At 34.7% G+C, this 13,824-nt stretch overlaps 3 protein-coding genes across 3 annotated transcripts; 1 reads left to right on the top strand and 2 right to left on the bottom strand.

The window, feature by feature from the left end:
- Window positions 1–253: 253 nt before the first annotated feature.
- On the bottom strand, window positions 254–4,803 carry LOC112517478 ((S)-2-hydroxy-acid oxidase GLO1-like). Its single transcript, XM_025124925.1, has 11 exons — window positions 4,751–4,803; window positions 4,084–4,257; window positions 3,821–3,945; window positions 2,749–2,795; window positions 2,591–2,668; window positions 2,233–2,357; window positions 1,488–1,554; window positions 1,268–1,400; window positions 1,091–1,191; window positions 897–1,001; window positions 254–662 (listed from the first exon to the last, which is right to left on the bottom strand). The coding sequence occupies exons 2-11, from the start codon at window positions 4,218–4,220 to the stop codon at window positions 471–473; spliced, it is 1,110 nt and encodes a 369-aa protein (XP_024980693.1). The 5' UTR covers window positions 4,221–4,257; window positions 4,751–4,803; the 3' UTR covers window positions 254–470.
- LOC112517479 (probable sugar phosphate/phosphate translocator At3g14410) lies at window positions 4,758–9,084 on the top strand. Its single transcript, XM_025124926.1, has 8 exons — window positions 4,758–5,278; window positions 6,624–6,747; window positions 6,852–6,956; window positions 7,032–7,066; window positions 7,359–7,471; window positions 7,566–7,827; window positions 8,310–8,569; window positions 8,868–9,084. The coding sequence occupies exons 2-8, from the start codon at window positions 6,631–6,633 to the stop codon at window positions 8,993–8,995; spliced, it is 1,020 nt and encodes a 339-aa protein (XP_024980694.1). The 5' UTR covers window positions 4,758–5,278; window positions 6,624–6,630; the 3' UTR covers window positions 8,996–9,084.
- Window positions 9,085–9,258: 174 nt separating this feature from the next.
- On the bottom strand, window positions 9,259–10,812 carry LOC112516669 (probable glutathione S-transferase). The gene is made up of 2 exons (XM_025123851.1): window positions 10,438–10,812; window positions 9,259–9,878 (listed from the first exon to the last, which is right to left on the bottom strand). The coding sequence occupies exons 1-2, from the start codon at window positions 10,759–10,761 to the stop codon at window positions 9,528–9,530; spliced, it is 675 nt and encodes a 224-aa protein (XP_024979619.1). The 5' UTR covers window positions 10,762–10,812; the 3' UTR covers window positions 9,259–9,527.
- Between the last annotated feature and the right edge of the window lie 3,012 nt (window positions 10,813–13,824).

A 13,824-nucleotide genomic window follows, 5' to 3' on the forward strand; every position in this document is an offset into this window, starting at 1 on the left:
TTGAAAAATCTCAACCTAAACCATAGAGGTTGGTCGGGTTTTGTACATCAAAACATTCTCTTACCTTCGAATATGTTTTCTTTAGTCTACTCATAATTTATTTTTCATCATCAACCATTTTTTACAACTTATTCATACTTCTTTAACCTTAAGTATATCACATTCAATTAATTTTTTCAATTTGCACATATAAATGTTCATAGTTATTGAACACACACGAAAGTTCATTTTTAACGACACGATTATAAGCGTCTCCCGTAGAGAATAATATACAACGACAATAACGGGCATTTATGTAACGTGCAAGTCCATGCAACTTTATTATTTCAAAACGAACAATTCGAAATACACGAACAAATAAATTTGAAAATATTCGAGTTCCAAAGAGGCATCTGGGCATGATGTTGCAGCTATACGTTTGGAAATGTAGTCAGCCGCTACCAAGTCCCGATCTAGACGTTGTGATTTATCTATAATCTTGGCGCAGGACGAGCAAGAGGTGCATCCCACTCGGTCACAATGTGGTTACGGGTGATCTGTTTGAGCGAGGTGCAACCACTTAACGCCATCGTTAGCTCAAATTCATCGCGTAACATTTTAAGTACGTTTCTCACTCCAGCTTCTCCTTCAGCGGCTAAAGAAAACACCACGGGTCGTCCAATCTAAAATTTGACAAACTAATTAGTCCATTTGCTAAGCACGTTGTACTAAAAACCAAACGGGCCCAGCAAATCTGCTCAAAAGCGGAGTCTGAGATAGAATGTAAGCGGATATTTTCTAGTTGTTTTCGTGACTTTTTGAAAAGATCGACTTTTTGAACCATTGTACTTAACCTTCCGTTTCATGGTAGAATTATAAATGCAAAAACGACCATTATATCACATTGTCGCACTTACAAAAATGCCAGAAGCTCCAAGCGCTAGTGCCTTGAAAACGTCTGTTCCACGGCGAACCCCACCGTCCAAGAAAACCGGAACACGGCCTTGTGCAGCTTTCACAACCTGAGGTAGATGTTACCAAAGCTCCTAAAACATTACAAAATAAACCAAACCAAACCAAACCAAACAGACCTGGTAGTCAAGTTCCATACCTCTTCCAAAGCCATGATTGTGGCCGGCACGTAGTCAAGTTGGCGAGCTCCATGATTAGATACGATAATACCCGCTGCACCAGCTTGAATTGCTAACCTTGCTGCATGATTAACGAACAAAAACATGTTATGAAACACGAATCAGAGAAAATTTACGAGGGTTCTTGTCGTTCTTACTGTCTTCAGCAGTGATCACACCCTTCACCAGGATTGGCATGGTGGTGATGGTCTGAAGCCACTTTACATCCTTCCAGCTTAAGGTCCGATCAATCTGACCAGCAACATAAGAAGCTAACCCCGAGTCGTTAGCCTGCATTCATTGCCACGATGCGATTAGAGTTAGTTCGACCACCTCAAACTGCTAAGGCTTTATTTAGGGAATTCTATTTCGACTTACTTCATCCATCTTGCCAAGGTCCAAACCCTCAAAGTTCTTCAACGTCAAAAATGGTGGTAAAGTAAATCTGTACAAGTAACGGATGGAGACGGTGAACTAATGAAAACATATGTAACATTCCTTTGAGTAATCTCCACCATTGTTGTTAGGATATGTGAAGTCCTTTGAATTTCCTCTAAAAGAGAGTTATAGAGAGGGGGAAGGTTCTTACACACACACATATAGAGACGGGGGAGGTTCAAGGGAAACCCCCCAAGAAATGAAAAACTAAAGAATACCCTGGTACATCATGCACATGTGCATTTAAGTAATTGAGGTTGTTTCTTGGTTTATATGCATGTGTGCATGTTATGCACATGTGCATACCGGACAAAATGTTTACAAATTACTTGTATGCACATGTGCATACAAGTCTAGACAAATGATTACCAGGGTGTTGCTGAGTTTTTCATTTTTTTGCGGTTTTCCCATGAACTTGGCCCTATATATATATAGTAATGTCTAGCCGATGTGGGATTCCAACACGCCTCCTCAAATGGAGAATAGACGGTGCCTGCAAGAACGGAGGGGAAAGAGTGCCGAGTCCCTAGGTGGTACTAGACCGGCTCCGATACCATGTTGGATATGTGGAGCCCATTTGAATTCTCTCTAAAAGAGCCCTTGTAGAAAGAGGGAAGGTTCCTACATATATACAAGTTTCATGGTCTGTGTGGGACTCCAAGAATAATGTATGCATGCATTTTACCTGTTTTTGATGTCAGCCTCTCTACGTCCAAGCCTTGGTGTATCAACCGTTAGAGCAATGGCCTTGAAGCCGGCACTTTCGGCTCTTCTCACAAGCTGAGCAACAACGTTCCTATCCTTGTACACCTGATATCAAGGAGACAACCCGTCAACCACAACTTAAATAAACAGTTATGACAGTTAAGATCAATAAGATAACGGTTTTCCGATTTCATTCACTTTCTTTTCGGTTTTCTTGATATGAATGGAGTGTTTCTTTGATGCAAGTGTATCACTAACATTCACGAGTTAAAACATGAATCTTGGCAACAGATGTGGATTCGGTCAAATTGTAAAATATCGTGAAGGTGGTTGCTTACATAAAGCTGGAAGAAGCGGATTCCGGGTCCTGTTGAAGCAACTTCCTCAACACTAGATGTCGCCCATGATGACAGTGTCTGCAGTACGATTCAATAATTAGCATAAATGCATTTCCCATTTGTAATACAAAAAGTCATGGAAGTTTGGAAACACGAACCATGATAGTTCCAGCTGCAGATGCAGCTCTTGCAGTTGCATACTCACCTGCATTGAGCAATGGGATTAGATATGGAGTTTTAGATTTCTAAATGAAGCAAAACTTGGCTCAACTCAGCTCTATCACCTGTCTATAAACTCTTGATCAACCTGATTTCTTAAAGATTAAAGTGAATTCATTACATTCTTTGTGTTCTAGGTACTTAGAGACCAATCTAGGTGATACGAATTCATCGTCATCACTAATAATCGTCTTTAAATGAATATACCCAATAGCATTGAGGATTCATAAACATAAGGCTACTGGAAGAGAATGAAAAGCACCTGTATATCCCAGAAACTTAAGCTTGGGCTGGTTCAAATGAGAACGGTAAATATTTTGAGAACGTGAGAACCAACTATTAATGCTTTATATATGATGAATGTAGTAATAAATATTCATAATGAATATACATGATATCTATGAATGTATGATATCCATGATTATTCATGGTTTTCATTATGAATATGTGTGGTTCGATCATCTATGCATTCAAACTGTATTGACTTCCAAGTTCACATCATCGGAGATCCATCTGATTATGAAGTTCTAGGCAAATATTGGATTCTAGTCCATTATGCTTCCAAAGTATTTTAACATGTAAAGATATTATATCAAGCTCCAACAGAAACACAAAGGTTCAAAGGGATTGTTTATCAAAATCTAATTGGTTGTATGCTTGTAAACTAACAAGGATGTTGATCAATGTAAGACTGGTGAAGGATCGTGTGCAAAGGGAAGTTACGGTGAGAAGCGTAAGTAGATATCTAAACCCTTGATCACTTTTAATCTCATGCCCACCCATGAATTGAGCTATAAGAATTGATCCGGTGCATCTCACTAATGTTGACATTCAATTAGGATCGATCCAAACGTGGAGATCTCTTATTACGCTTCTCACTATAACTTCACTTCTTACCGGAATCCAACCCTATAAGACTCGAGTTGGAATGAGTATATCTTGAAGAGATGAACAAACTGATACCGTAAACATAAAGCGTTAAGTATTTCAGTAGGTGAAAAAGTGTTTTACCTTCAGGATGAGCCATCTTCTGCATGGCAGTTGGAGCAATCATAATAGGCATTGATATCTTGAATCCCAAAATTGTGGTGGCCATATCTATCTTGCTCACATCAATAAGAATTCGCGGCCTAAACCTGTTTAAGGGACATATTTGGAAAAAAGTGGAAAACCCCCCAATAAGCTATCTGAAGTAGATCAAAAAGCTAGTTTATATCTTTATCAAACAGGGCTTTTCAAATAAGCTAGCTTATGGTTGCCAAACATGGACTTACAAGATTCTTGCGAAGGCGTTTCTGTTCTCTTCGAGAGTCCATTGGTCCTCGGCACCAGAAGCATAGTAGTCATAGATCATCTTAGGCAACTTCTCTTTTGCAATTGCCTGATACTCGGTAACATTGGTTACCTCCATCTCTCCTGTCTACGCCAGATGCCTTTTTCCAAGAAATCTTGATTCAGCACCAAAAATACAGAAATTAGATTGCCATATTCATAATCTACAATTAACCTTCCAACTATAAACTCTTTCCATATCAACAAAATTGACAGCTTAAGGTCTTAAAACTATGATCCACATGAAAATGAGTGTTCTTTTGTTGCGTTCTTGTAAGTATGTCAAATACAATGATTCAAAATGCTAATTCAAGATCATTAGTAAGAAACTTTAACCAGATACATATATAATTAGCATTTATACATAAATTTTGCAATTCAAACATACCCACTATAGAATTTACAGATAAAGATTGCAAATCAACATCTTAAAGATGAATACACAAGCAAAGATCAGGTTAATATCAACTCATTTGAGCTCTGACCCACACCACATCAAGTTGAAATAGATAGTTAAAGATGGAACAAGCTCTCAATTCAATAACATAAATGATGTGAGAAGGGTATGGTTTCAAGAGAGCATAGCATTAGCAAGAACCAGAAGCAAACCTTTTGGGCAGTTGGGTATTTCTGTTTCTATTGAAAAGAGTGAGCAAAAACCCAAGTGGGAAAACAGTGTAGATAAGTAATAGAAGTATTAAAAATTGAAGGGAATAAAAGACAAAAACAGGTTAGAGATAAAGTAGAGATAGAGAGAGATCAGAAGAGGGTGTGTACCAAATGAATTTAAAGAAACAAATCAAGAAAATGGGGATGACAGACAAAAATAGGGATGGGCAATTGGAGGTGAGGAATGGATACCAAATCCATTTGAAGGAAGGCAACTGGGTGGCTCTCCTCCACATGATTGATTGTGTGTTTCATAGTTTTTTTCTTCATTATCATCATCCTATTTCTTCCCCAAATTGAAAAGATGAAAAAGAAAATCAAGATTTTTGGAGTCGTTCCTAAAAGTCGCCATCTTTCTTTCCTTTTCTGGTGTTCATCTCCACTCCATTATAGAACAGGAAGAAGATAAGATCGTTTGTGGCAAATTTGCCGTGAAGACAATGAATTACTGTGAAGATGAGATAGAGGGTCAGCTTATTCATTCTGCATGCTCACTATTGATTTCCCCAATTTTCTATAAATTTACTATTTTTGACTTTTGCCTCTCAATATTTCGTAATAGTTTGATAAAGATCCTTCCAATTTTATCCGGGGGTGTTTGAGATTACTTATAAAAATAATTTATTGATTTATTTTGGTATGACATCGGTAATAAATATTTTTGAGTGTTTAGATAAACAATTTATACAAGTACCAAACTGATAATAAGAAATTTTTGAAGAAGTTAAATCCTTCTGACTTATAATAAGTTGATAAGTGATTTTGTAGAAAAACATAAGTTGTTTCACATAAGTAATCTCAAACACCATAGATTTTTAAATGATTAAATGTATGATTTTAAAGATAAAAGAATACATATTCATCAATGTACAATTACATACAACAAACCTAAGATGTCTCATGATTTATATGCATGACAGTGTATATATATATAAAACAAATTATTTATATGCATACGTAAATATTGAATAGTTATTAAAGTACTTTTCGATTTTTTCAATTTTTTTGGTAGTTTCTCTCTCTATCTATATATATACTACAATAATACTCGTAGAATGCAACGAGATACATTTTCATTTTAATATTTTTTTTTATTTTTTTGTCCATGTTGATATAATACAGTTTTACATGTTTTTGCTTTTATTTTTCAATAAAATATAAATTTAAAAATATTATAAAAATATATATATATATCAATATTAATATCAAAATTAACTATTTAAAAATTCTTCTTTTTTTTTTGATATAATTTAAGTAATTTATTTTTGATTTAATAATATAATTATTCATAAAGATAATAATTAAATATTTGTTAGAAGTAAATGTATATCTAATTACATTTAAAATGAGATGTTTATCTTATATTTATATTTGACTCTTGGATTTATGATTTATATTATAAGTCCAAATGGAGAGAGATTTTTTTTTGATCAACCTGCATATCTAATCCGCTATGCGAACCGACTAATTTCAGGACGACCACCTGTTTTGTAGATAGTCCAAAGTCACCGCATTTGAACCTCTATAGCCACAAGAGTATTTTTATTTCCCCGTGGATTTAAATTTGGGACATCATGATACTTTTGATCTTTGGAGTTAAGTTCAAACCAATCAAACACCGATGTTCTGGTTTCAAATGGAGAGAGATTTATGTTTTAAAAGGAAGAGAAATAAATGCGATAATTACGGAAAAGTTTGCAATGTACGAAGTCAACGCTATTTAAGGGTTTGGATTAAATTAAACCAAACAATCCTGCAATGTTTATAGCCTTTTGCTTCCTTGTCTGGTTTTGGTTAATATGAGTTTTTTCAGAAGATCAATGCCATCGTTAACGACGACAGAGCATGTCAGAAATTCATCAAGACGACAGATGCTAACCTATTCCTACCTTCTCATCTACATTGCGCTTTCTAGTGGTCAGATCTTCTTCAACAAGGTTGGTTGTTTGTTTGTTTGTCATACATTTTTATTCCCAAATTTCGCATTTTTCTCATGTTTTCATACCATGAATTTGATTCCTCCAAAACATTTGGAATGCAGTGGGTTTTGTCGTCAAAGGAGATTAACTTTCCGTTTCCACTTGGGTTAACGCTACTTCATATGGTCTTCTCCTCCGTCTTATGTTTCCTACTCAAAGTTACCAAGGTAAAAACCATGCTCATGCTCCTTAATTTATACGAAACGCAATTATCTAATCATCTATGCCTTCCGTTTTCGCAGCTTCTGGATGTCGAACAAGGGATGACTTTCGAAATGTGAGCACACGTGGAACCCCTTTAATTCTCTTTTTGAAATAACGAGGTTCATAATATATAAAGGTAACCTTGGGGGCGCCAGCTAAACCTGCAAATAAAGGTTAGGCCTTGAAGCTCCTTCCCCCTCATAGGTTGCTTCAGGTCCTATGAGATTAGTCGAGGTGCATGCAAGCTGTGCGGATACCCATGGTTAATAAAACAAAAAAAAAAGAGGTTTTGATAGACCGTGTCTAGCCGATTTGGGACTCCAGCATGTACTTATTATATAATGTAGTAAATTCTTTATGTACAGATACACGACGTCGGTCTTTCCAATTGGTGCTATGTTTGCAGTGACTCTTTGGCTCGGAAACACTGCATACCTGTATATATCAATATCTTTTGCTCAGATGTTGAAGGCGATCAGTAAGTGTGCGAAATAAGTGAATCGTGCAACGCTTTCTAACGATTACCAACGGGTCGTAACTTCAATCTTTGTATTTGATTGGAATTTATGCAGTGCCGGTGGCTGTGTTCATTCTTGGTGTAGCAGCAGGACTTGAAGCAATGAGTTGCAGCATGCTGCTTATAATGTCTGTGATAAGCTTTGGGGTATTGGTGGCTTCTTATGGCGAAATCGACATCAATTGGGTTGGTGTGGTTTACCAAATGGGTGGTGTTGTTGGTGAAGCTTTAAGGCTTATTTTCATGGAGATTTTGGTGAAAAGGAAAGGGGTCAGATTGAACCCCATATCCATGATGTATTATGTTAGCCCTTGCAGGTATGTACCTTCATCTATAAGGGTGCCTTTGGTATCATAACAAGACAAATTGGCAAATTACTAAACTATCCATGTCAAATTAGAACTCTAAAAATCTTTAGAGAAAACCCTCTCACCGGTCTACCCACTCACATGTCTGGTCCAATCTTTTCCGGTCTTGTCTGTGTACCAAACGCACTTTTAAAGTTAGAGATGCGTTTGGTAGTTGGTACGTGGGAACAGACATGACAAAAACTTGTTGTTCTAAGGTTGTTACAAGTAACAGGAACAAGATTGACGGATTACTAAACTATATTAAATAAAACTCTAAAACTTTTCACAATTCTTTCATCTGCCTACCTCAGTACCATATGTCAAGTCCAGTCCAGATACCAAACGCACCCTAAAAGCTGCATAGTGTTTGGTTATTTGTTGGCCACCATTGCATGTTTATGTTCAGAGAATTTCTGCCCATGTGAGCAGAATCTTGGTTCGGTGTGCAGTGCTGTTTGCTTGTTTGTTCCATGGATCTTCCTGGAGATGCCAAGAATGGAGTCATGGAGCTTTCATCCTTTCGCTCTTACGCTCAATTCCCTCTGTACCTTCGCTCTCAATCTCTCGGTTTTCCTTGTCATACAACATACAAGCGCGTTAACCATCCGGGTTGCCGGAGTTGTTAAAGATTGGGTCGTCGTTTTGCTGTCAGCCATCCTCTTCGCCGACACAAAGCTCTCCATGATAAATCTCTTCGGTTATGCCATAGGTAATCTTATCGACCATGACCATCACTATAACAAGATTGGGTTTATACGATATAAAAAATGTCTAAGCGTCCATCTAATAGGATATTTTCTACGACTTAAAGTTCATTTACAAACTATAAATATTTTAAGAACCATTGGAACCAACTATTCATGATGAATATCTCTAAATACTCGTGATATTTATTATGAATTGAACATCTATCACATGAATAATTAGTTTTTACGGTTATCAAAATATTTACGGTTCTCAAAAGAGCCTGTGTACCGAAGGATGTAAACCTGCGATTCTCGATGCAGCCATTGCTGGTGTAGCTGCATATAATAACTACAAGTTAAAGAAGGAAGCCTGTGAAGGAAGTCCCACTGGATCCAAGCTTTCTCCTACAGGAAGAACTGCTTCTTCCCCGACGTCAGCTTCCGTTTAGCAGATTCGAATCTCACAATTATGTAATTAACCCCGTAGAAAGTTGAAAAAGTACAGATTACAAAATGTAAATGTAGCAAGAAATGCATCTGAAAATACAACAAATCCCGAGTCTTTATACAGTGCGACAATCTTTATCCATACAGACTCAAACAAGAACACATTCAAGTACGTAAACGCACACATCCATCTCACATACAACACTTAGAACACATCTAAACTTCGAATACTTGAGGAAAAACACATAAAGTTCAACAATTTGATGCACATAAAGTTCAACAATTTGATGAAAAACTACAGATTGCAAAATGTAAACATAGCAAAAGATGCTTCTGAAAATACAACAGTCGTTATATATGTGTGACAATCTTTAGCCATAGACGACACAAACAAGAACACATTTAAGTGTTTTTTATCAAGAAAACGACATAAACGCACACACCCATCTCACATACGACCGCTAGAACACATCTAAACTTCAAATACTCTAAAAAGACCACATAAAGTTCGACAATTTGATATGACCCGAGTTTCTACTCGTCGATTCCAAATCTTTTCCTCAAGTGTTGAACAAAGCCAAGGACCTTTTCCAACTCTGGAAGAGTGTTGGAAACACTCTCTTTGTTCTGAATACATCTTTTGACCCAAGCGATCAATTTTGGGCACTCGTGTTCGATGATCATGTTTCCATAGGTTTCGTAGGCTTGAAACCACGAATAAAACGGAATCAAAGAGACATCAAGATAGCCAAAACTCTCACCTCCAAAGTAAGGCTCGTCTCCGAGCGCTCCTTCAAGCAGTTTAAGGCAAGATATGAACTCTTTCCTGGCTGCTTCATGTTCTTCCCCCTTTGTTGTGTACAGATTCCTCCCAGCTTGGTATAGCTGCATTTCCATAACCAAACTCAAACTAAAGATCTTATGATTTAAGACCATTTTATTCATCAATGAAGAAGCATAGACTGTGAATTGAATCAGAACCCAAAAGGGTTCGTCATGTCTGAATTGAACATGTGACCTTTCTTGAAACAAGAATCCCAAATGCAAAGTCACACCCCCTTTTGTTCTACCCAAATGGGGTTAAAGTTTTTCAAAACCATGGTTATACTAATTATATGAGGCCTTGATCCATCACCATCAGCAGATGATGTTAGCTGAGGGATTTAAGCACGTTGGTTCAGACATGAACATGCTGTGTATTTTTGACCAAAATCGCTATGTCTCTTTACCAACTTGCTATACGGCTTAGGTCAACTAACATAGAAGACAGTTTGTGAGCAAATTGATAGATCTGGCTTAAAATTTGTTGAAAAGACAGTTTCAGTTGATTTTAAGACATCAGAAATCAAAACCTTTGCAAGCAGCTTAACCAATAAGCTTACATCTAAAACCCCATATAAGTCTATAACATAAACATGGAGTAATAGTAAATGAAAATGAGTACCTTCTTATCAATAAAGTCTGCCCAAAACCTAGCATGAGCTTTGGCATAAGGATCAGAAGGAAACAATGGAGCTTTATCTTTCCAAACTTCATCAATATACTCAACGATGATGCTGGATTCACAGACCGGTTTACCCTTGTGGATAAGAACCGGTATTTTCTTGTGAACCGGGTTGGATTCCAAGAGAAGGTGGCTCTTGTTCCTCAAATCCTCATCTCTGTACTCATATGGAATACCCTTTTCAGCAAGTGCTATCCTTACCCTCATCCCGTACATGCTTGCCCAGAAATCCAATAGAATCACTTCTTCTTCTTGTTTCGCCATTTTTCCTGATATTCAGTATGTGGAGTGGGAGTAGGCGATGTATATATATATATATATATATATATATATATATTCATATGTGAAGAGCCGGCCGATTATCTCTAAAAGTGGATTTTAAATGTTTATACAAGGGAAATAATATTTATAAAAAAAATTAATAATATAATCAATGTTATAATCTTAATTATATTTGTACGATTACTTCAACATGAATACTATGTTTTGAGTGGTCACAAATATAACAAGAATGTGGTCCATAGTTGATATTTTTCTTGAAAATATGCTCGAGGTTTTAAAATTTTAAATTATTGTTCTGAATACATTTTCTGTTTCGATTGAAAATTTGTCTTAGTTGTGGTCCACACCATTTTATTTATGACAATCTTAATCATTTAGATTTTTTTCTGTATATGATTAGTTTTTTCATAAGATTTATCATTGCGTCATACTGAAAAAAGAAATTATGGTTTTTTTTATACCAAAATCATTCTATTGTGTATCTTATTACCGATATGAGTTAGGTTCTTATAAGAATAAAAATTATAGTGAGAAAGATAAGAATGAATTTTCACCTTTCAATTAATCATAATTGATGATCAACATTAATACAATTAGGTGTGTTAAAAAACCCGACCAATCCAACACGAAATAAACTCAATCCGAAGCAAATCGATGTCTAATCGGGTTGTAAAATTGTCAAACCGCAGGAATTGCGTACTATTATTTGAACCCAACCCAATTCAACCCGATAAACCCGATATCCTTTTATTTTTTGGATTTAATATAATTGTTGAATTTTTATTAATATGTACATTATACAATTACACTATCATGTATGCTCTTCATATACACATATTTTCAATCTATTTACATTTTTATATAACTCATTTGTATATATGTTCAGTAACTGTGAACATATATATGTAAATTGAGAAAAATAACTGAATGTGATATACGTAAGAAGTATAGATAAGTTGGATTAAACGGTTGATGATGAAAAATAAATTATGAGTAGAGAAACAACATATTCTAAGTTAAAAGAATATTTAATTTACCAAATTATCAACCCGACCAACACGTACGAGTTAGGTTGGGTTGGGTTGCACTGTGGTTCGGGTTAGGTTGAGTTAAATTTTTTCAAATTGCAAGCATTAAATTTAGTTGTTTAAATGTCTTCAACCCAATCAAGTTAATCCATAAACACCCTAAATACAATACATAAAAATGTATCAAATTCATTCTCATGATAACACAATTCATAGAATGGGGTGAGAACAAAATGGTTTTTAATGTGTTATCACAAGAAGTGCCAAATTAGTTAAAAGAAAAAGACATAGCAAGTGAAATGACTAATTTGCCCTCACTACACATAAATGAATTTGTATGAATATGGGCATGGCACGAATACAAAGCTATAGGTTAATGACACGTGCTTCGTCATCATCTTTATTTTTTTTAAAGGAATCTTTATTTCTTTTTCATCAAATAAATTGTTTATTATTTTCAGATTTAATGGCGTCGGGAAACTTCGTGTACGTCCCTACCGACACATAAATGGAGAAGAGCCCAATACTTTTTATTAAATATTTGAATTAAATATACTAAGCATCGACACGTATTTATAAATTCATTTATTATATTATTATGTATCACATGAGACTAACTTGTTTTTTAAAACTCGTAAGATCATTTTTTTACAATTGAAACTTGATAACAAAACGAGTGTTTTTGTTGTAAATATTCGGGGTGTCTTTATCTTCACAACGTTTTACTGTAAAATTATAAGTATAAAAAAATGGTGTCACGAAAACAGTATGATCTAACGTAAAACCAACCCTTATTATACATGTTTTATTATAATTATATCTTTTTAGATTATTTTTAGAGTGAACTATAATTATCATCCCTATGGTTGTAAAAGATTGTAATTTTCAAATTATGATTTTGATGCATGTAGTTTGTAATTTATTGTTGTTTTTCGTCTTCGAGACTAAATCTATTAAAAATCATTTATTTTAGATCTAAGGGTATTTTATGCTTTTTGATTTCTTTTTCTTTTTGATTTATTAAATATTTTTTTGGTTTTCTTTTTGGTAGTTTAGTATTTTTTTTTAATTTAATACAACAATACATTTTTTAATAAGAGAATTAAATACATAAAAATTATAATGTTTTATTATTGGTTATGATAAAATGATTAAACGTTTTTAAAACAATTTGTTTTTTTTCATATTATTGGTCATGATTATAACCTTTTTTTTATTTGTGTTTTAAAAACATGTTCGATTATATGACACTTTTAAAAGAAAATTGTTATTATAAGTTTTTCATAAGGTATTTCTGGAAAATTACATTTTTACATGACCTGCATTGATGGAGGAACGTCGAATATGGGGTGAAAATGGTGTAAACTGTAAAGATTATTTATCTCCTTTGAACTCCATCTTCATCTTCATCCAGATCTGCTGTGGTGGGTTATCGTTGCCACCACCCACCAACTCCTTTTCAGGCATACGAGATCTGCTACTGGTCCCTATACTTCAATGGTTTTACACCAAAATGATTGGACCATTTTACCCATGGTTCTACCGGAGCTTTTCAATGACGTTGGTGATCAGGTGTCATTTTCAAAACAACACCCAAACCTAAGGGACGACATTTTGATTTATTAAAGTTCAGGTACAATTTTCAAATAAATCAATAAATCTTAAGGACCAAAAGTAAAGTTTACTCAAAGTTTTTTTTTAATATTTATGTAAATAAGGCTGTGTTTTGATCAAAATAAAAGTTATGATGAAAAAAGTAAGACATTTTTTAATTATTCCTAATTAAAAAGAATTATTAGATCAATTACATTCTAAAAAATAATTCATAAGTTATTTTAAAATTAAAAATAATCAAAAATTCAAATTTCTTCTTACACTTTTATTTTATAGGTGTTCTTTTGATAAATAATTAAATATATCATATTATATTATTTAAAGGGAAATTTATAAAAATAACCGGTTTACACAACCCTTTGCCACAAAATAACCACATTTTAGAGGTTTTGCCAAAATAACC

This window comes from Cynara cardunculus, assembly GCF_001531365.2.
Source record: "Cynara cardunculus var. scolymus isolate 2C chromosome LG 8, CcrdV1, whole genome shotgun sequence".
NCBI lineage: Eukaryota > Viridiplantae > Streptophyta > Magnoliopsida > Asterales > Asteraceae > Cynara > Cynara cardunculus.